General features: G+C 37.6%; 1 protein-coding gene across 3 annotated transcripts in view; it reads right to left on the bottom strand.

The window, feature by feature from the left end:
• Positions 1–1,742: 1,742 nt before the first annotated feature.
• Positions 1,743–26,014, bottom strand: part of LOC145770538 (cAMP-dependent protein kinase catalytic subunit alpha) — a 36,303-nt gene continuing 12,031 nt past the window's right edge. The window contains exons 1-10 of one of the 3 annotated variants that reach the window (XM_082582215.1): positions 22,782–23,190; positions 14,258–14,319; positions 13,458–13,586; positions 11,678–11,776; positions 7,942–8,024; positions 7,184–7,310; positions 5,502–5,597; positions 5,213–5,335; positions 4,096–4,260; positions 1,743–3,951 (exon numbers count right to left, since the gene is read on the bottom strand). In XM_082582215.1, the coding sequence (XP_082438341.1) occupies positions 3,826–3,951; positions 4,096–4,260; positions 5,213–5,335; positions 5,502–5,597; positions 7,184–7,310; positions 7,942–8,024; positions 11,678–11,776; positions 13,458–13,586; positions 14,258–14,319; positions 22,782–22,845 (1,074 nt within the window). In that variant the 5' untranslated portion in view covers positions 22,846–23,190 and the 3' untranslated portion in view covers positions 1,743–3,825. Of the gene's footprint in view, positions 3,952–4,095; positions 4,261–5,212; positions 5,336–5,501; positions 5,598–7,183; positions 7,311–7,941; positions 8,025–11,677; positions 11,777–13,457; positions 13,587–14,257; positions 14,320–16,222; positions 16,377–22,781; positions 23,191–26,014 lie in introns of those variants that run through there. The other 2 variants (XM_082582214.1, XM_082582216.1) reach the window with 2 other exon arrangements.

Below are 26,014 nucleotides of genomic sequence, written 5' to 3' on the forward strand. Positions count from 1 at the left end.
ATTCTGACTGAACATAAGGGTTGACTTTTAAGCAAAGGAAAGCCAGTTAAATCGGTTATTTGCATTTTAGACCAAATTTCAGCTTATGAACAGTGGTTGAAGATTTAGATTAAGCGAACAGAAAGATAAGGAAGCCAATCTTTGTGTCCACTTTCAGGCTTGCCTTTAAAATGTCCTGCCATAAACACAGTCGCATGCTCTTGAGCGGTATCGAACCGGCTTTCTTTCGAATGTATTACCAGTGCTTCAATTACCCGGTGGTTATGCAGATAATGATTTATAATAATTAATGTTACCGCTGGGCTACGTCAATAATTAAAAAAAATTGCTTAAGATTGGGAATCACTAGTCGGGTTATATGCTGTGGAGACGGAGCTTTTGTTGCTCTTAATCTACAGCCTACTCTAATCTGGCGTTGTTAGGTTGTAGCCGAGGGTAAGTAAAAAATAGTAAAGTTTATTTTTAGTGTTAGTATCCCACTCATAAATAGTTTCAACTATCTCGGTTCTATAGTCACTTCGAATGGTCGATGCTGGAGCGATGTAAAATCACGAATTGCACAATCCGAACAAGCGTTCATCAAAATGGCCAAAATACTGAAATCTAACTCAATCTCTCTAAATACCAGAATAAGAATTTTACATGTGTAGGCTACATTTGGTCAGTTCTGCTATATGGCTGTGAATCCTGGACTGTGTGCCCGAAGATAGAGAAGATCAACAGTGCTGAAATTTGGTTCATTCGTAGAATGATGGGAATTAACTGGATGGATAAGATCACTAACGAAGAAGTGTGGAGACGCTCTGAGTGCACCCCTGGCGTCCTCATCACAACTATTAAAAAAAAGACAAATGACATTTATCGGGCATGTCTACCGCAAACGTGGAATTGAACACTCGGCAATGATGGGACGACTTCCTGGTCAGAGGCACCGAGGGCGTCCACGATTGGAAATCTTCAAAAATCTTACATGGACAAACCAAAATTTTGAAAACCTAATTAGAACTATGGACAATCGATCGTTGTGGAGACTCATGGTAGCCGACGCCATATTCAGGCATGGCCGATGATCCCACTCATTGCATTTGCCTATTCAACGCGATGCCTTCGCATTCAGACCTTTGCCACTAATTGGCATTTTGTTGTCAACCTTTTGGACTGCTTCAGCGAGTTTTTAATTTCATGTAGGCTATTATTACAGAGTAGACCATCAAAGCGAAAAAATATTAGCCTACTTGCCATAACATAGGCCTAGCAAGGGTACGGAAAAAGGAATTTTGGCACGGTCGCAACACCATGATCTTTGAGAAAAATATCCAAACATCATTACAATATTACCATATACCTCTGTCAAACAAGGAAATACAGTAAGCTTAGGTGGATGTTGCACTTGCAGATAGTAACTTTAAGAAGACCAGCAAGCAAAAACTCATCTAAACTAAATCCCTTGAAAGTAAGTCATAAAATAACCTACTTTCCAAATAGAGATGAAAACCTTTCAAAACTATTTTCGAAGAATCACAAAAGGAGTTTTTGTGTTGTAAGTCAATGCCACAACCAAGAAAGACTCTAAACACTTGAAACTAAAGAAGTTCTGAGGCAATTCTCTTCTCAGGAATTTCAAATAGTGACAATGCTCCAATCCATATATCTTTGTGAGGCAACAATTTCTACTGTAATTGCTAAGACCAAGGACAGGCTAAGATTTCGTTTTTTTCAATAGTGCATAGAAACCAAGCATCTGACAGGGACATTTTTTATTTGCCACTAATAGAAGATAACAACAAAAAAGAAACAAACACCGAACTCTAAACACCTTTGTCAAAAATTACATTTGTTTTGCTATTTTTCAACATTTGTTTGATTTTTTACTACAATCCCTTAAAGTTGTAAAAAAAATAGAAACTGGTGTGTAAAAGAAGCGTAATCTTTTAGGTTGTATTAACACAAATCTATGTTGAAAGAAAGCAAAAAAAAACGTATTTTTGGCAAAGAACAACAACGTGGGGAGAAACGTCGTCACGCTCCCACTTTCTTCGCATAATGAAGATTTTTTTATCGATTCAAGCTGCAAGAGATTAGTTTCGTCTTTCTTGCAAAAATCGTTGTCGAAAACGTTGTGGGTGAAAATTGCACTGTTTTTTTTGTAAAAGTATTCCACATTTCTTGACATCAGTCACTGCCAGAGATAACCAGAAAGCAAATCAGTCATTTTCCGCGTTGATTTAACGTCTGCAGACGTTAAATCAACGTAAAAGATGGCTGATTTGCTGTCTGGGAAACGAGTTAGAAGTGCGCTAAGTCACGTTATTCAAATGTTGACTAACAACCGGTGCAAGTTATGCATTGAAAAACGCAACCCAGCTAGCGAAAATTTTAACATCGATCCAACGTCTAGAAACGAATTTTACTAGCTAGGATCGTTGAAGCTTCACTCTTTCTCTTCGTTAGATTAATGTTGATGTAACGTTACGTTCAATGAAGGCAAAAACAATATAAAATTTTACTTTCACTTGCGCAAAGCTGGACGCTCAAATTGAACAAAATATAAAAAGAAAAAACTCAAAATTCTTGTGCAGAATTATTGCGACGTGTACACAAAACTATGATATACGCACAAAATACAATGTTTCTACATTAAATCAATGTCTTCAAATACAGAAACAAGTAATTCCACCTTCCAATCTAAGATATCCTGTTTCCAGGGCGTGTCTCCTCCATGAAATCCGTCATGAAACCATTGGCTCTTTTTTAAGTTTGAGCGGTGATGACGGAGGTAGCTTTGGTAATAGGGATAAACTTTTGCTTAATGATTTGGAACCGTATTTCTAGCAAGCCAAATCTGTCCTTTTCACATTAATCCAACGTTTGTAGACGCTAAATCAATCTAAAAAAGGCGAATTTTGCCTGATGGGCTGCAAGAAACAACTTCTTTTGTGTGAAACAATGATCAAACGTGAAAACACATGGCAAAATTTCTTAGCAGAAATTGAACCAAGCAAAAGTTTAAATCCTGTTGAAAACTGGCGAGCGCCAAAATATTGCATCGTTCTATGGTTGAAAAAACGTCGCATAAACGTTGAAAAACGAAAATGTCAAACCAAATCTCAACCAGCAGCACACATACGTATGATGAAATCTCAGCCAGCAAAATAGTCCTTTTTCATGAGATTCAGCGTCTGAAGACGTTCAATCAATGCAAAATGGACTAGTTTTGCAAAGCTGAGCTTTGATCGGAGATTGAAACATTATAGTCCCATCCAGCAAATCCATCGTTTTTACATTGATTTAACGTCTGCAGACGTTAAATCAATGTAAAAATGATGGATTTTGCTCTCTGGGGTGTTGTTCTTCGTTCCAGCAAAGGAAGCGTCACTCCAAATCACCTTCGGGTCGTTGCAAAACAGAAATTAAACTTGAAAACGTCGCTATACCATGAATCTACTTGACACAATGTGTTTGTCTGCTGGCCAACTAATTGTTACAACCAGCTTGTAAATCAATCGCTTTTTTACATTGATTCAACGCCTGCAAAGACTCGTTTGAGCGCTCGATGGTGAGCTGTAGTTACACAAAAGCTGGAAAACATTGACGTGTTTTTTTAACATCGATTAGACTTCCAACTACATAAACTCAACGTAAAAAAGGAGATTTTGTGAGCTAGACTTAGGTTCACTAAGGCTGGATATGTTGTCAGCGCGGAAGCTCAACCTGGAGTTGCGGATCGAAATGAGCGCGGGAAATGACAAGCTTTGAAAGCGGAACCAGTAACGAGGAACAAAAAGCGCACACACCAAGTAGCGCACGCTGAAATGACGTCAGAATTTAAAAATCCGCAAACTCTTTGGCGCATTTTTCCGTCGAGTGGATACGCAGCTGCTCCTCTTCGTATTCATCAAAGTTTTCGGTGGAACCGGGATGCTTGAACTTTGGAATAAAGGGAGCTTCCAGCTGGAGAGGAGAAGTTCACATTAGGTTTAGTCATAAAAAAGACGATTTTCTGCAGTAGAAACTATACTTAACAAACTAAAACGACGAACCACAAAATAAAAACAATGTACAGAAACGATTTTTTTTACAAGAATTATGATAGACCTTTCTCTGATAGACGTTGATCCAGTCTATTGGTTGGAACCAGCGGTGGTTTTTAATGTCTGCCACCCCGTTCTTTAAGTTTCCGAAACGTTTGGTCAGGTCCACCTGTAAAAGGTTCCTCAGCAAGTCCTTGAGTTCCGAAGTGAAGTGTGAAGGAAACCGAACCTGTTAGTTTCACATCGGTCAGGTCGGAGTTGGTGAGCGATTATGTTTGGTAAGTCATAGGTTTTACAGTCAGCATCATCAGTGAATGACATTATGCATCAACCTAGCCAGCAAGTCGGTCCGTTTTTACATTTTACGTAAGATTTGTATGATTTAACGTTTGCAAAAAGGACTTGGTTAGGTGACTAGACAACTAAATAATCATATTTCTATTTGAGTAAGTATTTGTCGTAGTAGCCGATTTGGAAGGCACGCGTGGAATTCCACTTTCTTGTGGTGAAATTAAGTTGAGATTTATCTGCATCTACTACAGTGAAAAAAAAAATTGCAAGCCGTGCTGCTAATCGGTTAAGATTTCACTCCAGGTTGTGCTGCACACAAGCAAACAAAAATGGATTGTGTGCACGCGGCTGCACACAATCCATTTTTGCACGCAGCACATGGTTATGTTTTCGAATGTCTTATTTTGTTCACGTGGAAGGGCGCTCTTCTAGCTACCTATTTAATTGGTGTTGCCTGGTTGTGCTTCTGTTTATCAGGCTAGTGGCGGTGGTAACACCGGTTTTCGTGCGAATCCTAGCAAAAACTCGTGTCGTGTTGGACTGATTTACGATGACAAAAGATGTTCTCTTCCTGGCATGGATGCTGAGAAACTACGTTTTTTTAACTACAATTTGAAACTGTTGAACTTTGATTATTGAATTGAACACAAAACAGTGTTGCGTTTGGTTGTTTCTTTTTGTTTAGTGTTTTTTGTGAATAGTGTTAAGAAGGATTTTTCCATTACAGCAACCAACGCATAAACTTTCTTGGACTGGTATGTTGCTTGATAACTTTGTTGGTAACAAATTTTTCGTAGTTGACATATATCGGCATCGGCCTAAAAATTTCATAAATATCAGTATCGGAATGAAAAAGTGATATCGGTCGAGCTTTTCCGATCAATGCTTACCTTTCCCGAGACAATTTTTTCATAAATTTGGATAGGTTGGTCGGCAAAGAAAGGAGGGTAACCGGCAGCCATTTCGTAAATTAGTACCCCAAGTGCCCACCAATCAACAGCTTTGTTATACCCCTGAAGAAGTAAATAATATAAATTGGCACTTCACATAAAAAAACGTATTCTATTTGCATTATGTCGTAAACACTTAAAATTATTCATGATCTATTTAAAATTTAATCAAAATGAAACCGTACAGCCTACAAATGAGCAATTTTCCTTTGAAAAAAATGCAATGTACCTTGCTAAGGATGATTTCTGGTGCTAAGTACTCTGGAGTGCCACACAGTGTCCAGGTTCTCCCCTTTACTCGCTTCGCAAACCCGAAGTCAGTCACCTAAAAAAATAATTGTCAGTGGAACCACCCAACTTTATAGCGTTAAGTGTTAATCCAAAAACGTTATAGGCTACACATAAACAAGTCGCATATAGTGTGTAGGTAGAAGGTGGCGTTCTTCCAGGCTATCAGTGCAAGGCAGAACACTCACTGAAACAGCGAGCAATTGCGATTCGCTAACCATAATGGTGTAGCCTCCACGCTAGCCATTTAGACCAACTACTGTATATGTTTGTAGGCAGCCGATTGTAGCGAGATATGATAACCTCATGGGCGAAACACGTTGTCTATCGCTGTCAATTCTTGCTACAGTCGGCTGCCGAAAAAACATAAAGCCGCATATACACTGTTTTCCTATACTTAAGATTTTTTTTCCACAAAGGTTAGACTTGGTCACGTAACAGACAAACGATTGGTAACTAGACTCTGTAAATGGCATTTCGCTTGCTCTCCTCAGGTGTGTCTTAACCCTTTACGCAACCTATTCACTTTTTAGGTTTAGTTAGCTTATAGAAGGTGAATAAAGTTCAACAAATACTACTGGTAATAACATAAAATTTTCAAGCAGTTTTTCAAAAGATTGCATTTTTTTGACATGGAGTTTAGTTGAAAATATCACTGCCAGTCTTCGTTTAGCACACATGCATCTGATCAAACAAATTATGAAACTGGAAGTGAAAACGTAAAGATTTTTCAAACTTCTGACATTTATGAGTATTTTAATGAATTTGAAAGTTTTTACAATTGCATTGACTCAACATTAAAATATCTTTAATTCAAACCAAGCCCGCTCATTTTTTTTACACTGGTTCAACGTCTGCAGACACCAAATCAATGTAAAAAAAGAGCGATTTATTGGCTGGAAAAGGCATGCAACAACTACGCAACCTCGGGTTTTCAGCCTACATAGTCCAGCTTCCGTCAAAGCGTTGTGCTGTGATATCCCAAACAGCAAAATCCGTCATTTTTACATTCAACAATGTTAAAATGATGGATTTTGCTGTCTGAGATGTTTCAGAATATATTTTACTGCCGGATGGCTGGCGATAAGAAGAGTCTGTGGGAGAAGTGAGACACAGTCCCACGCAAAGGTGGAACGACGAAATGCATGTCAGCTGCTTTGAGCGCTCACCTAGACAGCAAATCATTCATTTTTGCACTAATTCAACCTCTAAAGACATTGGTGCAACCTCTAAAGACGTTGAAATCAATGTAAAGTAGAAGCTTTGCTGAAGCACTAAGCGACAAACCGTTAGCTAAAAAACCATCAGTCGCAATTTGCTTGATAATGATCGTTCACTTCCAGACGAGAAAAATCAGCCCTTGTCACATTAATTCAACGCCTTCAGACGATGAATCAATGTAGAAAAGGACTTGCCAAGACATCAAATCAGTCGCTTTAATATTAAAATGTAAAAAGCGACTGATTTGCTGTCTGGGTGCTGAATGGCTTGTTTGTGAGTATACATGCACAAGGGTGCGATTCATGACGAAAAACGATTGCATTTTGAAGTCTAGCTTGTAAAAAAACAGTCAAAAACATACAGTAAAACGATGTAAAATGTCATTATTTAACGATAATCCACCTGAATATAGCCTTGCTGGTCAATCAGAAGGTTCTCTGGTTTCAAATCTCTATAAATGATGTCCAAGTAATGAAGGTATTCGAACCCAAGCACAATCTGGGCGGCATAGAATCGGGAATGTGGCTCGCTGCAAATATATTCTTTGCTCATTTCGATCCATGCGTCTTCATTACTCAGTTGATTATAAAGTGACTAATACTTTGTTTAGTGTTTACTTTTCCTTGTTGAAAATATTTTAGTCGTTACATGCATCAGTGCATCAAACTCCTTACACGTTCCAACTCAGCTTGCAAAAGTTGCCATTTTTATATTGTTTGACGTTGAAACGACGGAAAACAGGCAGTTTTCCGAGCCAGGATGGACATTGACACTTTGTCGGTGAGTTGTTTCAACCAAACAGGATGTATACTGTATTTTAAGGTTGATCAAGCTGGCTCAACAAAATATTATTATTTTATCATGCAAGACAGATAGCTGGGTCGTATGTACCAAGCATTGTTGTGTAATCGACGTCGACGCCTGTCCAAAGATATTCCTTCTTGGTCCCAACAATGTGAAAATGTTAATTGCAACGTTTAATAAGCTACTACTGTGTTTTGTGTTGGTGTCACATCTCACAAGAATACACTGCAGTTAAGCATTGGGCACAGGGCAGAATAAAAAGGAAAAAAAAGAGGTGCTATCTTAGTACCAAAGCGACCAAAAGTTTGTTAGAGTGCAAAAATGACATTTTTAAAACGTAGTATTGAAATTCTTACCTAAATCTTCCAATTCTTCTTAAATGAGAAAACATTTCACCACCGATGACGTATTCCAACACCATATATAAATTACTGTTGTCCTGAAAGTAAATATATTTGTATGTTGGAAAGCTTCAACTGTTTTTACAAAATTTTTGGTCAGTTTCAGAGTAAGACATCCGGTCTATGCATTATCCTTTTGACAATAACTTTAAATCACTTAAGACAAAACAAATTGAAAGTGCCCGTTTTAAGAATTTGGTCAACTTATGTAACTAAGGCTGCAACTAAGGCTGTAAAGTGAGATAAATGTGGCTGTAGAAAACTTACAACAAATATGTCAGCTACGCTTTCCTTAAATTTTCACGCAAAAAAACGCGCCGCAAGGTCTACTATCTTAAAGTTAACATCACAAATTCACATGCATCAATACAAGTACGAAGCTCGTGAAATACAGACGCAGTTTAAATGAATAACACGCACAAAAATTTACCAAGGAAATCAAGGACCCAGCAGGCAATTGTAGGCTATCTATGTGAATAAAAACAAACAGGATTTTTGTCAAAAATTGCCGGAGATGGAAACAAAAAAATAAACTACACATATTAATAATATTATACAGAGAACATGCTGATCTTTGAGTGAGAAAAAAATCAGTTCCCGCCTTGCTAGGAAACCTAGCACTGGCACATTTGCTGGCTTCGCGTGTTTGGGAGTGAAGGGGCTGGTTACAAGGTTTATGTCACAAGGTTGTATCCATCTCTCGGTGGTGAGCTGCACTGGGGTGATGATATCCGTGTGCAAAAAAAACAGACTTGAATCAAAGAGCTGAAAGGTTCACGCAGTCTTGTGGAGAAAGACGTTCGCATGAGCCAATATCTTTCTGCAACTGCTTCAACAGACCATCATTATCACAAAATTGAGTTTTACCAATAACAACCATTGTATCAAATCATTTCATTGTGTTCTATACTTATTGTTTTTCCGGCAGTTTCTTCTACACATCTACATTCCCCGTACCGAAAATTGTAACCGTTGCAGTTCTTTAATGGTTTTCAAGGCATTTAATGGCCTTCGGACTTCGGTGTATTATTAAGTCGTGAAAAAGCTATCCTTATGCTCTTGTTTCAATCACTTTTTGCGCATAACGTGACTGATACAATAGGAAGTAATAGTTACGGCCTTCTTCAGGGCCTTGGATTAGCCGGAGATTGACCTGTGCTTTTAATCATACCCAGACAGCAAAATCTGTCACTTTTGCATTGGTTCAACGTCTGCAGAAGTTTAATCAATGCAAAAGTGATGGTTTTTGCTGTCTCGGGCACTTTCGCGGAGTGGGAAGATGTTTTTCAGGGAAATTCCTCTCATGCCATTCGTGGTACATAGTGGTTTAAAATACCGCCACTCCAGAATTATCTTTGCATTGCGGAGCAAACAAATAGACTTTGAATGAAACGAACAAAACTACAAGACCTTGCACGAAGAAAAAACTTCTTATTTTTTTCGCAAACCCCTCAAGAACGACATGGAACTAATGATCAAAAAGATTGTGATCATTCCGTGGCAAATAGACATCACACAATATCGCACTACGAATATTATCCAGCAAATCAGTCTTTTTTACGTCTACAGACATTGAATCAATGTAAAAAAGACTGCTTTGCTGGCTGGATGAAAGGTGTTCAGAGATAAGGTAAACACTTTAATTGAAAGAACTGCGATCATGAATTATGCATGGGCGTTAGAATCAGCCACAGGAGAATGAGATGTCTTTTCCATGTGGATAGGACGTTTTATAACGTTGTCGTGACTAAAGTGATAATTTCGCATCCGGCGAGAGTGCCATTTCAATAATAAGTTAAAGCAAACAGGAAAAAAAAACGACAGTAAACGAAATAAGCTGTTTCTACGTTTGTAGTCGTTGAATCAATTTTAAAAAAGACGGATTTGCCACAAGGAATACAATTACTGCTGCACTGATTAAATTCTAAGTGGAGAATCGGTTCTAAGGATAAGTCGCCCGTGTACTATTGCGGCATTGCCGCGATAACAAGATGCCGTCCTTGCATGCAAAATGATCAGTTTCTTTTGCAAGTCGCTGCATTCATAACTTATCAAGAACTGCATCACATTCACAGCACAGGAGAATACAAACAGTTCAAAAACGGTAATTCAAATGAAAAAAATTGTCAAAATAGGCACTTATCCAGCCAATCCGTCCCTTTTTACATAGTTTCAACGTCTCGTGGCGTTGCATCAATCTAAAAAAGATTGATTTTCTGGCTGGGATCACTTGAATGGGATATGGCCCCATGGTTATATTTAGCTGTTTGCGTATCAGATATCTTTCCAAGCCAATGAAGCATAACCGACACAAAAAATTTTCTCAGAACTCTTTGGCGTCAAAGACATTCCTACCGGTCCATCTTTAAAAAGGGAGAGAAAACGAAGCCATTAAACTTAATGAATTTTTAGCAGAAACAAAACAAACTTTCATGGTGTGCGTAGACTACAATATAACCATGTCAAATGCAGTTAGACAAAAGGATATTCCGGCTAGGCCTACTGGCTAAAAAATGTCGTCATAAAGCAAAGACTATTTTCCATCTCGGTGGCCGAATTAGACATGCAAAAACAATAGTTGGTCACAAACAAAACACCTCTCTGCGAGATTCGAACTCATGAGTCACGCATAGGGCGCTCTAACCACTTCAGTTATGATGGCAAATGTCAATTATGTTACGAATTCACAGTCACTGCAAGGTCCACAGTCCACACAATGCCAAGAGCTCGAAATTTAACATGCCATATGGCAATACAATAAGTCAAACCTTGTACGTGTTACAATGAACTCATTGGATCACGACTGCACTGATGAATACTTACGTACAGTTTTCTTTTAAAAAAGTTTTTAATCCTCAAACAGAACGCCAAATCATTGAAAATTTTGACTGTAAGTGGTTCGCCTTTGACACAGTGAGGTTTTGTGGTTTACTATGGTGACTAGCTAACATTTACGGTCAGAGGGCCAACTAGCTGGTTAACGATTTACCAAGACATGTTCCAATCGTCTTAAATTAGATGGCGATAGAAAACTGGCATTTAAACAAAGAAGCAAACGGCTTTCTAAATGAAAGCAGCATCTACTAGGTACGATATGCGACTGACAATTGAACCAATATAGATCAAGCAGACACACGAAAATGTTGTAAGCGTGCACGCAGTTTACGCCTCACTGTGCTAGCAGCAGAAAATAACGTTAGACGGTGAGATGAAAATAGAAGCCACCAAGCGTGAACGTACCAAGCCACTGAATTCATAACAAGATTTATTTATGGATTTATACCCAGATTCTTCGTATACTAACAGATATGAAAATAAAAGCCAGTAAGTCATTGGATTCATGGCAAAATTTATTTATGTATTTGTACCCACCCAAAAAAATCTGTCCAAATCAAAAAAAATCTGAAAAAAAAGCAGGCCAAAAATTGTCCTATCTTCTCCAAGCAACATAGTTGCAACAGTTTCCTACATGAACTGATTTCATCAGTTGAGCAAACAAGTTTCGAAACGTCAAGCTTTTCCCCAACCATGGAAAGCAATTGTTATGGCCATTTTTGAAAAGTTTATAAAACAAAAACCTATATCACATTCTGACCACCCCGCAAAGGGTGAAACAGGCTGAAAAGCATACTTTGATGACAGTGATTCAATTTACTTAAATGTAATCTACTAAATCAATTCACTTCTTTACCTTGAAGGAAAAGTCCATCTTAACAAGAAAAGGAAAGTTTATAGCTTGAAGAATTTTCTTCTCGTTTAGTGTATGTTCCACCTGTTTTAGCTTGACCACCTGAAATATAAGGCATAAAAAGTTGATGTATTTCGTATCGCTAAAACTAACAACGAGCAAGATAAATGAATTGAATTTCCACACCGTGAGCAGGGGACTTTCAAGTGGGTCTGCTACTATTCGGTGAGTCCGATTCGGTGAGTTCCTAACCTCTAACCCCTAACCCTAAAACGGCAATGATAATTAGGCTACGGTACCCCATAATTTAAAAAAAAAAATTGAAAAAATCCCCCGTTAAGGGATCGGACTCACCGAATCGGACTCATCGAAACGGCCTTTCCGCTTTCAAGTACCGTACAGCAAAAAGGCTCTTTTGGTAAAACATGAAAATGTGACGGGATTAGACACAATTTTAAGGTTCGTTTTCTACAATAGAATAATAGCTGGTTGTTTGTCGTATCCAGGCTGATCCCTGGTGGTTGAAGATTTAGATTAAGTGGACGGGAAGGCAAGGAAGCCAATCTTCGTGTCCACCTTCAGGCATGCCTTTAAGTGTCCTAGCCAGAGACACAGCTGCATGCTCATGAGCGGTGTCGAACCGGCGCCCTTTCGATTGCCGTTTCAGCACTCTCACCACTCGGCTACGCAGCCGACTAGCTGGTTAATAGACGTATTGAGCTGCGAATCTTGAATGTGCTGCACATGAGGATAACTGGTCTAACAACTTGATCAAACTGAGCAACCAGTGATGGGCATTTCATGCTTTAATCAGCTTAAGATTAAAAGCAAATGATTTGTGACCATTGCTTCACGCAAAACAACGTTGAAATTATAGGAAAAAATTTGTGGGTTTACAGCTTGTGCTAAAGCCTTAATCTGAAATGAGGCCTTTATTAGCACAATGATGGCAGAAACTCTATTTGAAAGTTAATTTTAACAAAACCTGCGTTCAGTTACCGTTTGATTGCAACGTAAAGATTATGAAGTGTTTGCAAATTGTGCCGCGTCGTATTTACTTTCAACAGAACCGAACTACTAAAAATAGACTACAAGAAATATACAGGAAGCCAATGCGATACAAACAGAGCCGGTGAAAAAGTATTAGTCAATAAGACAAAGCTTGTGTTGTTCACCTCATACCAAACATCAACCTACGGTACCGGTAATCTAAAAATAGCCGGTTTTCTATTCAGATAAACTAACAATCAATTATTTCTTCCAGTATCAAGTGATTTGGTTATTAACTAGGGCTATACCTTTTATCGCTATGCTTCAGAGATAGTAAAAAAAAATTATCAGTGAAAAGCAATGCGGCCTGCAGGCACTTGTATCATTGTTGGTTGTTCTAATATCATTAGACAAAGGTTACCAGAAACAGAACGACTTAATTGTGGAGAATCGTAAAATTAAGTGCAATTATCATGCGCTAAAATGCTGACATACATTGCAGCATTAAAATTACATACACAAAATTTTATTTCTGTAAAATTGGTCAGTGAAAGGACTTCCATTTCTCTTTATTTTCACAACTATTCAGAAATAAACAAATGAATAAACAACATAGAAGGAGCAACAGCAGGTATAAAGTAAAGGAAAATCATTGTGCCTATCTGGAGCATAAAAAATACTGTATCAGGAAATTCAAGCATCATGAGACCCATTAAAGAAGCTTTTGACCGTTTTGTTTGTACTTTCAAAAGAAAGTTCAAAGACTAAAATCCCACGACCAACAAAGGCCTACCTTCTGTTTGTCTAAAATCTTCATTGCATAAAAAGTGGCATTTTCTTTTCGTTTTACAAGTATCACTCTGCCAAACGAACCGGTACCAAGAGTCTTCAGCCTTTCAAAGTCGTCCAACTTGGCGTTGTTCTGCAAAAGGTCGCACTAGTTAAAGGAACAGAACTGATGGTTGCTTCAGCAAGTTTGACATAAAATTAACGTTGATAGGAGAAAAACTAACATTGAGTTTACAAATTCAAAGCTTACTGAAAATTCAGTTCCACGCGAGATAGATCAGTTAAAAATTTCGGCTGAAAAGCAAATAGATGTATCGGCTTGCACTTACTCCAACCACACAAAACGACTCGTTGGCTAAACTTAGTGGCAATGTTCAATTTGATGTCACGCAATGCTTTCGTGACACATTTTTTCAATTTTTTTTTCGTATTTTTATGACATGTTTCTTGAGGTAGCATAGTTGTTTCTATGTGTATTGTGTAGAAGGGATCTACCTGGTGTTAGCACAAGGTTACGTACTCACAACGTTGTGTGGACAACTGGGAGATGAATATGTTAAGTTAACGTTGATCCAACGTTGCATGCTTGGGCAACACAGCAATTTAAATTAAAATGGATCTCCAAATTCAAAAGCCAACTCATGATTGAACTGACTCCAGCAAAAATAATTAATTGATTTTATTAGCAAAGCATCCCAAGCTAGAGAAAGCTGCCATTTTAGCACCGTTTCAACCTTGCTAAACGTTGAAACAATGTAAAAATAGCAATTTTTGCAGCTAGATTGAATGAGGTACATAGCTCACTTGTGTCGGAGATTCCCATTTTCTTAAAAATTCTTCTTTAGCTTCGGCCAAGAACGCTTTGACTGCAAAACAAAGAGTATTCTTACACAGGAATCAAATCTCAAAAAACAAAGGAAAAACTGCTCAAGAATTACTGAAGGAACAACAGTCTGAATTATGCCAATTCAAAGCAAGAAGCGGAGGAAGCAACACCTTTAATGTTTGTATGTCCTTTCAAAGAAAGGAAACTAGACATTTTACAAGTGTTATCATAAGTCCACAAAACACAAACATTCATACAAATTCTCTTGTATCATGGGCCAATCCTATAGATGTGTGCTGGTACACCCCTTCATTTTCTTTGAATTCATACAAATACTTTACATTTTACACTATTGCAAGTACAAGGAAGTATTTAAAATACTTCATTACTTTTACGCTTATTTTATTCTGACGATAGCTCCAGAAGAGTGTCAGACGAAAACCTGCAGCTTCGAGCCACCATGAGCAACATTATATTTGCACTTCAAGTTTTGTACCACCAATCAACTCTTCATTTTACACTATCCCGGTAAGTCAGCTTGTTCTCTATGAAACTAATAAGTTTGTCTCCATAGTGTATTATGTTACGTTTGACTAGAATAATTCTTGGCAGTGAAAGGTAAAAAAGTACCGAGTTTGAAAACGTGGGCAAAAAATATAACCCATTATGTGCAAAAGAACGACCAAGTGATGTTGCGAGTTAATGGATCCAGCAAACCATCACCAACATTTAAACCTTTTTATACTAAACATGCCGCCATATTTAATCGAAAATTCGAGTAAAAGCAACAACAGATGTCGGTCAAAGTGCAACGATAAGATAGGAACAAGAAAAGCGAGGTGAAAAAATGGTCCACTGTCGTTTCAGATGTTCAGATGTGAAGTGCTGTTCTACTTCGCAGTTCGCACATTACTTTAATGCTTTTGAACGTTGAACTGTGTAACTTGTCAGCAGCAAAAGATCTTCCTCATCCTGCATGTAAGTCTTGATAACGATATGCATAACCGTCATGATGCATGGGTTTGTTATTTGTTGAGTATAGAAACAACAGTTAGCAAAATTCGTCTTTTTAATGTCGGCTCAACGTTTGCAAATGTATTTAGTTAGTTGGGACAGTTACAAAGCAGGTGACGCAGTTGCACGACCAAAATAGAAACGGTATTTTCTGACAGCGCGGCAAGAACAACGGAAATCGTGAGCTACCTGTTTTCCACACAGTCCCAGCTGCAGCTTTGAGTCAACACACAAGTTTAAGCCAGCCTTTAACTCAAACGATTGCATCCGATCATGCCTCAGTTAAGGAAGATTTGTTCTCATTACATTGACCCAACGTCTGCAGAAGTTAAATCAAGGCAAAAAAGACCAATTTTGCAGCTGGGGTGTTGTGAGAGTATCTAGACTTATTTTTCTTCATTACTTTTTACTTTCTTCGTATTTTTTACCATTCCTGACTACAAACGGTAAATTTTGCAACAACCAACCAAAGTTACCAAACGCTGGCATAAGCATTAACCGGCCATTGAAAAGTGATGACATCATCAATGTCAGTCGCATTTTGCATGAAAAGCAGTTATGCAGATTTAGTGTGCAAGTTGTCTTTGGTCACTGCATCCATAACCATGAGTGAACCAAAATTATTAAAACTCAAAACAAAGTAACATACAACAACGTTTCTCGGCAGCCGTACTAGTGAGTGCTCAACCTTGTGCTGATAGCCGGGAAGAACGCTCCTTTCTTCACAAAATACAATAACAATATCAAAGTCAAAAGTGGCACTGCCATGTGAAAAAATTAGCTCAACATTAATCACAAGGTAATATTATCATCGAACTGTATTGCAGAAACTACCTTTCATGAGTTACCCTTACAGTGTGAAGTTAAAGTAGTTTTTAAATCTAAAGTTGTATGTAGCAAACAATATTTTAACCATATTTTATACCAACCTGAGGCAAAATACTTGGCCTGGTACTCTTCTGACTGCTTATGATGATGGCGACTGTCTTTGTCTTTTCCAAACAGGGAATACAAACCATGCATCCTGGAAAATAACTAGCCACTGACTATGGGAAGGTAGAAGCAAAGATGGAATGAAACTAGACCCTTGCGCAAAAGATAGAAGTGGCTCAGTGGCTGCTGTAATGCAATGATGCAGAAAAATAACAACACTGTTGTAAAGAATCGGCTGCTTGGTACTGCTTCCTGTCAAGTGCCTGAAAGCAATCTAAGAGAGCGTCACAATGGCGCTTTTCTGCGACATGCACTGGTGCACAAATCGTGAAGAAACTGCGCAGTTTGTGTAGTCATGCATTATTCATAAGAATTTGGGATTTGTTATAGCTAGCCGTTATTTTTTTTTCTTCAACTCACGTTACAGTAGACAAAGAATCTTTTTCAGAGTCTAAAATCAATTTCGGATCAATTGCTTAATCTGAGATGAAGTTCTGATTACTGCCAGAAACTAGATTATACATTCAACGAATCACGTTCCAATGGCCTTTGAAGCAAATGGAATGTGGACAAAACTTCATAAAGAATTCAAAAAAGGTTGTCATTAGCAAAAGACATCGCACTCCACCGGTTGACCTCTGGAGATTGTCAATCGCCTCTTTCAATCGCCAAAGTTTTGTGACAATACTGAAAATAGTCAACAATAACCTGTACTTTCATACAAGTTTCCAAATCTTTTTTGACACCTTTCTTTGGTCATTGGCGCGCTGGTGTATCGCATGTTCTTAAACAGCAAAATTTGCCTTTTTTGAAACATGTAAAATCGGTCATTTTTGCTGACTGAGTTGTTACTTGCAATTTGTTTTGTAGCCTTGGCACATAAAGACAAAAAATCGCATATTACATGTTTCATATTCGTGTATCACCAGTGAATAATAATTTAATTCGTTAACTGTCGATGCTGATTTGCCGCATTGCTGCCTATATGTTTAGAAGAAACTTTGAGTTATAGAACTTCCTAAATCAAAACCCCCTGCAGCGAAACAAGAACAAGCAAATTATCGCTTTTTATGTTGACATCTTTTTTAAAACACATTCTTTATTTTTTCTTCTCTCAAATATAACATGCGAGTAGTGTGTTGTTGTTTGGGAATATCAATGCACAACACGAAAGTATGCTTTGATAGATCAACCGGTGAGTAACTGTCTGTGATTAACTGCAGGTAAAGCATAAAAGATAATATGCAAGATCTTGCTGGTTGAATGCACTTTTAAAATGCAAGTTGATTTTGATGAAACAACTCTACATTTTGCTTCTCCAAAGACATCGATTGCTAACAGAAAGGATGCTGGCCGACCATGTCCCGACAAAGTAACTGGAAACCCATGACTCCCTCAGCTTGCCTTGTGCGTCAAAATGAATCATTTGTATCAAGATTGGTTCATGTAGTTCCATTTTAGCTGTGTGTGTCGCCTTGGTGCAAACTTCTTCAATTAATCAAGGCTGAAACAGTGCAAAAAAGCAACTTTGGCTAGATGGGTGATTAAGCCTCTGCTAAAAACTCTTGCCAAAAGTTTGAACCTCTGCATTTTAGTTGTGAGTAATTACTGTTGCGACGACGACGACTGCTGTTATCTTGCCTGATAAGTTAATACGTGGAAACTAACAGTGATAGGCCTGTCACTCAAAGAGCAAATCAGAACTTTTTTTACATTGATTCAACGTCTGCAGACGTTTGATTGGTGTAAAATTGGTGACAAATCAATGTAAAAGAGGACTGATTTTCAAGCAGGAATGCTTTCAACACGTCTTGACTTCAATAAAATGTCATTTTTGTAATGCCAGAAGACTTCGATCAGTTCTCACTCAAAACCACGCGTTGCCCAATACCCCTCTCATACCATATTTGGAAGCATGTCACTCTCTTGCAGAGCAGGCAAATGACAATTACTCTAATGATAGCACTTGGTTTTTTGCACATTAACCGTTTGGTTGTGTTTGCAATAGTCAAAGATGCAGATGTTGTAGATGCAAACATTACAAGGCGAGAACACACTGACATTCTATAAATTCGCGACATTTTAATGTACGTCAATCATTAACCAATCTATAAATAGAAAACACTCGAGCATCGTAGGATGAGGGAAAGTATTTTTGGTTTCTTCACTCACAAGTTTCTTTTTTCAGACATCATTTTTCCAATTAATTTATCTCAAATAGAAGAGAGGATAGGAGAAAGGGATGAAAACAGGGTTGTGGGTGCCAAGAATTACCTTTGTTCGCCTACCAGTTTAGTTAAACGATAACGACGTACTAAAATCCATGAATGATTTTTAAAAACTGTAAAAGTTGGGCCAGTATTAGTGATTTTTGTTTTCGTATATATATCTTTAACGCTCCAAAGGAGGCACTGAAAACAAAACCTGTGAACAACAACCTAAAAGTTTGAGAAGGAGCGATCTTCCTGGCGTTGTTTTCCTTCCACAAAAGTAAGAATTCAATTGACTGGCAAAAGCAGCGGTTGAGAACTATGTGGCACCTAGAGGTGTGGTACTGATGAGCCCAGCTTTATGGGCGAAACACGTGTCTATCGCTGAGCTCTTGCTACACTCGAATGCCGAGAAACCCAACCTAAAAGGTCTCGTTGAAAAATTGTGTTAATTTCATCTGAGCACTGCTCGTCGTTCGTATGAAGCAGAAAGTTTGTGGTCAGCCGAATGGAAGGACTTGAAGCCAACTTTTCGTCAGATCGTCAAGAGTGCGAGGCCTGTTATTCCATTGGGAGGGGAATAGATGGGACACCCAAAGATGATGTGGTTGGCTGTTTGCTCCGTCGCACTGCACTGACACGCAGCAGAGTCCCTTATGCCCCAGCGTGTCAAGCAAGCATTGAAGCGGCCAACTCCCGTTCTTATTCGGTTCAGTGTCACCCACTCCCTTCTCTGAAGTTCAGAACCAAGTGGGAGTGATGCTAAAAAGCTCATTATCATCATCATCATGTGCCGTCTCCTACTTCTATTTTAGAAAATAACTCTTGAACTTTTACTAATTCGATATTGTGACAGATATTATGACTTAAAATTAGATTTTTCGATCATCATTCATCACTTTAAGTCATCTTCACAGCATCATACCCACAGTGTAGAACTGTAGATGATCAGTTTTCCAAATACGCAGCAGCAGGACACGTTACCGAATACTGAAGAAAAAAGGTTTTAAAAAAATAAGAGGTCGGCCCTAACAGAACAGTCGAAACCGATTCATAATAAAAACGATTTAGAACTAGACTAGGTGTCATTTTTTCATGGACATCACATAATACAGCTTTCTGGCACAAATTCATATCTTGTAGTACGCAACTTATGACCTTGAAGCATCACTGGCGGGCTGTAAATATATTGGTTGTCTGTGTACGGCGAACATCATAAAAAAGAGCCTATTCAAATTAGGCCCAAACATTTTCCTTTTTGTTCAAACAAGTCCAAAATATAGTGAGTCAGCAAGCTTAAAAGTTAGTTTGAACTGTATATGAGATTATTTTTTGGGAAAAAAAAACACTCGCAACAGTGCATACTGTCAAAGTCGAATCAGCTATGCCAACCCTGTCATTGTTGTCTATTATTATCATCAACGTTTGCTTTCTCCAAAACTTAATTTGCATATTTTAAATTACGACAGAACTAAACGTATTTCAATCCTACGCCAAATGAGTTTTACTGCATCTACATGCATCGTTGCTCCTTTACACAATTTTTGAAGCTGTGGAAGAAATTAAGAAAGTTATTGACAAAATGAAGCTGAGTGATCAAAAAGTTTCCAAAACATTTGGTGGTTTTGTGTACACAAGGTTTTGTTATACAACACATTTATATATATACACATAATACATATATCGTTGTATATATATACATGTTATTTGTGTAGTACTGTACCAAACTCTAATATGACAACATTAAATGACCTGGCGGATCACAAGTTTCCAATCTTTGCTATAAAAATACGTAATTCTATGAAGCAGCGACATCAGGCATAGAAACATTCTTTATTCTGGCGAGCATGCAGACGACGCAGTGCAGTATCAAGTGGCAACATATCCATGTTAAAAAGAATGTGAAAATAAAAAGCAGTTAGTAAAACTTTTGCTATTGTTGGACAGCTTAAAAAAGTATACACTACAAATAAATGTGTTTTCAGTTTCACCCACTCCGTGCACACTTTGAGTCCTTTTGAAAGGCTAATCGATTTTTGTACTTTTTACCACACGCAGAGCGGCACCAAACAAATCTGTGTTGACAGAAATACAATGCACAAAGTCTGCATTGACTTTTCGTACATAGTTGCTCACTACAACACTCTTTCAAAGCAACAAACCAACTTACTTCAATTCAGAAGAGATCACACAGCCAAGTTTGCTGACAATAAGTAAAAGAAATACGATGTTCTATCAATGCACTTTCCCAGTAAGAAAATCAATGCATAAAGGATTGGGTTACTGGCTAGATTCGTTCTAAACCTTTTTTTATAAAAAACGGATGTACAATGTATAATACATTGACAACATACATAAATCTCCATTGAACTGGAACAATGCAATTTCATTATGACAGGTCTTAGTAACTGTTCTCTTTCTATGAGAAAGCCACTTTTGCTCGCATGTAGTTTTTTTCATTACCCTTAAGACATGATATACACTACAGTACACTAGACTAGAGTACAGTGATTCACAACAAAACGTCTTCAACGTTTAGTTTTCACAGCCCTTACATTATTATTATTACCAAAAAGGCGAAAGCTAAAAAACAAATTAAGAACCAGCTAGTTAAAAACCTTTTCACAAAATTACTCACAGGAATCCTGTTTAGATTGCTTTTTCGACAGTAACTTTTTACTCATGTTGTTCCTCGTAAATATCAGAAAAATATCTAAACATCAATCCGATATCGCTACTCGCACCTCTGGATAGCCAACTGATACTAGGACCTCCGGGAAAAGAAATCAATTGAACATGTTCAAAGAACAATAGAAGTGATGCGAGCTCCACTGCTAAACCAACAAAGTACATTGGTCTTGTATTTGCCAAAGACAAAACTAAAGTTCTATCGCGCAAATCGGCTTTTCATTGCAAGATTATATCAACAATTAACGCTCCTCTGCTACTAATACACCAAGTTTTGATGATTTTTCAACGTCGTCGTTGAAAAAATGAATGCAAAAAAGTCCTGTTTTACCTTTGGGCGAAGTGTGCTGATCCCAGTAAGATATTAACAATAGGCATATGAATCGATGAATTAACAGTGACACGTTAGTGGACAGATTGCTTTTGAAAATCTGTTGTATTTACTATGAATCAACACTTATATAACAAATTTATTGAATTGTGGACAGTGGTTGAAACTTGAAAACATAAACTAACCAAGTCATACCGAAGCAGAACGCTGATGCCGAAAGTAAAGCTTTTTGTCGTATTGACGTTAATCCCAGGTCATTGAAAACTTTATTCAGTGGATTATGCAGGGGTACACGTGCAGAATGGAGTCAGCGATTAGGAGGTATTTAAAGACAACTTTTAATCCATCTGCTACCCTCTATGATTACGTCATATTATGATCAACAAGCAAACATCTGTTTTGGTAAAGAAGGCTACTTCAGTGCGAATACATCCTTGTTCAAAGTGTCTACCTTATTCTGTCGTTCGATACATTGGAGACAATAATATCTTTCGCGACCTTGGAGTCAATGCATAGTGCATAGCCTGCTAGTGAATGAAATTGTTAAAATTTCGATATCTTTTTCAAAGATAAATTGACCAAATTAATATAGAATCATGTAGATTCTACATAGAGAAATAAACTAGTAAAAATAAAACACTTAAAAGAACACTTCGTGAACTCATGGTGCCTTTGAACGTCATCAAACGACACACAAAAGTGTCGAGGCACACCAGTTAGGAATCATTATTACATCAATACACCATACTCTTTGATTATAACAATCTCAATATTTCTACTTACAACTTATGCTTGAGTTTGGCCTATGCTTCAAGCTTATCAATAAACAACCCTAATAAAAAAAATTAAGATAAGAAACATCATCGTCAGCAAAGTGAGACCACATACCAAGTCAGTGTGAAGCTCAAACATTTCTGATAATAGCTGAAGCAAGAAAAATACCTACAGTTTGCAGATTTGTACATCATAGGTAGCTATGAAGTAAATTTAGAAAGCAGGAGGCATGCACAAGAAAGTTAAGAAAACAATCATTTCCAATAAAATGCAACTACCTGGCAGATCAAAAACCAAATATCGGTGCAGTAGTATTTGTTGTATTGTCACAACTGTCAATTACCGGCTGAAAATTTGTTTCATTCTGAGGTCCAGAAAAGGCAGATACCAAAATACAAAGCTATGTAAAGAAAACAGTTTAGAATGACCGCTAAAACCTTGATCAGGCATAACAAGTACATCTTCTGTCAGAACGCTATTTATGTTGATTAAATCAAGAACACATTATTTGACAAACAACACGATGCCAACTTATATCGTCAATGTACGTACCGTAATCATCCTTTGGCAACTTTGGTGACTTGTGAGCGGCGTCTTTCTTGCCAAACCAAGGCATACTGGAGCTACTCAGTCCTGATTTAAAGTGACTTAATAGACTTCACTTCAAAACGTCACAACTACAAATCAATACTGAGGTCTTATTGAAACGCCGCCAGTTAGACTGTCAGGCTTCGTTTTAGCAAAATCAAAACTAATGAAATACAGTCTGCGTATTCCACTCAGAGCTTCTATAATAATCCACTGCTACGTGATTAATCAGTATAGATTTGCAGCATTGAGAAGATGAAGCGTATACAGAATGATGAATAAGCCTGGATATCTTCTCTGAAAAATCACCTCATTTCCGTTTGTACGCCTTCATTGGCCGGCGCCTATTATAAAGAAGATCCTCTGCAGGAAACAGCACAACAGTGTGGTTAGATCTAACTTAACCACTAAAAAAAAACCTAAACGTTACATACGTCTTCATGATGCCTTTTAACAACAAACAAATATCCACAAAACGAGCAATTGTTGAACAATTTTCTTAATAAACGCTTTTGCTGATATGGTTATAATAGATTACATTGACGTTGTAGTTTGACGTCAGATGGTTGCCACGTCACATATTTACACTCGCGCCAGCTACGCACGAGTGACAACAGCACATCACAGTTGAACGATCTTTCAAGCAGATGATGAAGGACAGGAATGACCTGTGAGTTTCCGGAATTTTAAATTAAGCTGATGTTCAACCTTTGAACAAAGACACTTTGAATAAACAATACTACAATTCATCATTTGATATTACACTGATTCTTCTGGCTACTACTCGTCGCTCACTGCATACATATATATAAATATTTTTTCTACGAGGGAACACATGTACAACACCTGCACACTTATATGTGCACCAAATCATTTCCTGGCTGCTATTCTGCTCTTTTCAAACATTTCTTGACTGCAATATTTCTAAACGTTACAAGCACATCGCCTCCAATGTTTTAACTTTTCCTAGCTCAAGAACTGGCGTTCGCAAAGGAACTGTTTAAACTCTTCAAGTAAACCTCTCCGCGAATGATTTTATCAACACAATCTTTACCATTTACAAACGTACAACACCAATAGCTCGCAGTTTACAGTGCGGACAAGCGATTTCACAACCGGTGGTGAGGTACAGTTAATATTAGTTTGAAAGTCAGTTAAGCCAAAGCAGCCAACACTGCAACACATGTTCCCAACAAAATTCTTCGCCTTTTTTCCTACCATATCTCCAACAACAGATGTATCGATCTACACTGATTCGATGTAGTAAAACGTTTAAAAAAAACGCGTAAAAGCAATTTCATGGCTTAGCCACCGAGTGAATTAAAAACAACAGTCTACATGCCATGGAAAGCTAAACCCACGTGTGTGATTAAGTGGGTGCATAACTTCTGCAGCGCATAAACCTTCCATTAGCCCATAATTACTTTAATTAATTGCACATTACACACATACTTTCTACAGCACTGCTACGCAGCAATCAAGGAAAAACAAAAGAGTTGTTTTCAACATGACATTCGCCAAGTTGAAAGTTACTTTTTGTTGATTTTACGTTGCTCATAGTTAAATTTTATGTTGAAATGTTCACTGTTGAATCAATGATTTTGTTGTCCCGGTAGGTAAGGTAGCAAGTACATGTGAAACCAAAGTACGTGAAATTGTTCATAATAGGCCAATTGGCGCAATGTGACCAATTGCGTTTGATCATGATTGCCTGGAAAGTTCCCCAAGCAGACACAGCAAACAACCGTTGTCATAGATTGTTTGTTAATACACTTTCACAGCGCGTGAAATTACTTATTTCCACACAAACTTAAATTTACCACATTTTATTAAACAGTATTATCAAGGTCATCCAAGCCTGGCAACGGCTACAAGCCATTCCAGTTGAATAGGTGTTATTTTGATGTGGAAAAATGTAATAAGAAACTATTTAGCCACCGAAATTAATCTAACCAAAATAAATCGCAATTTTTCATACATTGTAGCACTACTTTTTGTTGAGTCGCATATTCGCAAATGTTTATTGGATAGATATACCCTTGTACAGATATCAAAAATATGCAAAACAAGTATATATATATGTCTAATGTTGTTAAGCAACAGGGAAGTAGCTGAAGAGGACATTTTTCAGCTGAGAAATCACTTATTTTGACACTGATTTAATATCTGCATTCTGCAGACGTCTTTAGAAAGCAGTATTAACAACGTAAAAGGATTCATTCAAACATCATATGAAACTTTTAAACTTCACATTAAAAAACATTAATGTACTGAGCCAACTGATTTCTGTAACAAGAACAAAAATCCACAACTAAACCCAACAGCAGTTTTATTTTTAACCCAAAGCAATATTTTTTTTAAATTTTAAACAGAAATCACACGCAACCAACCGATACTCGTAAGATTTTTATTCTTTTGCCCCTCTTAGTAGACTACAACTTCAGTAGGCTATAACTCTTGCTCAACAAATTACAGGTTGGCATTCATCTATTCTCTAGTCTGAATACTGAAAGTGTATTATTAAAGAAAGACGTTTTTCTCTGTAATCCTTTATGTATTCCTATAGACAACACAGTCTTACACTTTTTTAAGGTTCAATAGAGTGCAAGGGAGCATAAGAACCAACGAAGTGTTACCAAAGTTGTGTAAATATTTAAAGAATTCAATCGAGTTAGATCTTCGCTGTCTGCTGTGGGTTTTGTTTTTGACACGACTGCCTAGAAAAAGAAAAGAAAATTATTGAAATAGTTTTCTCATCAATTTTCAACGTAAGTTGACGTGTTGCAGCGCTAAGTGTACCTAACTCACGAAAATTAACCTGCCTTTTTCATAACACGGTAAAGAAAGTCACACAGAAACAAAGCCCTTTGATCTAATTTTTATCGATAGATATTATAAACAACTTACTAAATGTTTAAAAAAGCAAATTACTGCTAATCACTCAGACTGAGGTAAAACGTCATGAATTAAACAACACTTAGCAGGACTGTCAAATATCGCCTGCATCCTTTTTAAATCGATTGAAATGCGCCAGTGACAGCTGTTCTGACAACTTACAACTTGTCTAGCTGTCTTCCTATTTCAATACTTCTGATTTTATCAGCAAAGTTGTCACATCACGGGCAATAAATCATCAAGGCACAAGACTTCAGCATCTTCACATCTATAGCTTTCAACAAATTTCAACACTGAGACAA

The sequence above is a fragment of the Aplidium turbinatum genome, chromosome 5 (genome assembly GCF_918807975.1).
Source record: "Aplidium turbinatum chromosome 5, kaAplTurb1.1, whole genome shotgun sequence".
Classification (NCBI taxonomy): domain Eukaryota; kingdom Metazoa; phylum Chordata; class Ascidiacea; order Aplousobranchia; family Polyclinidae; genus Aplidium; species Aplidium turbinatum.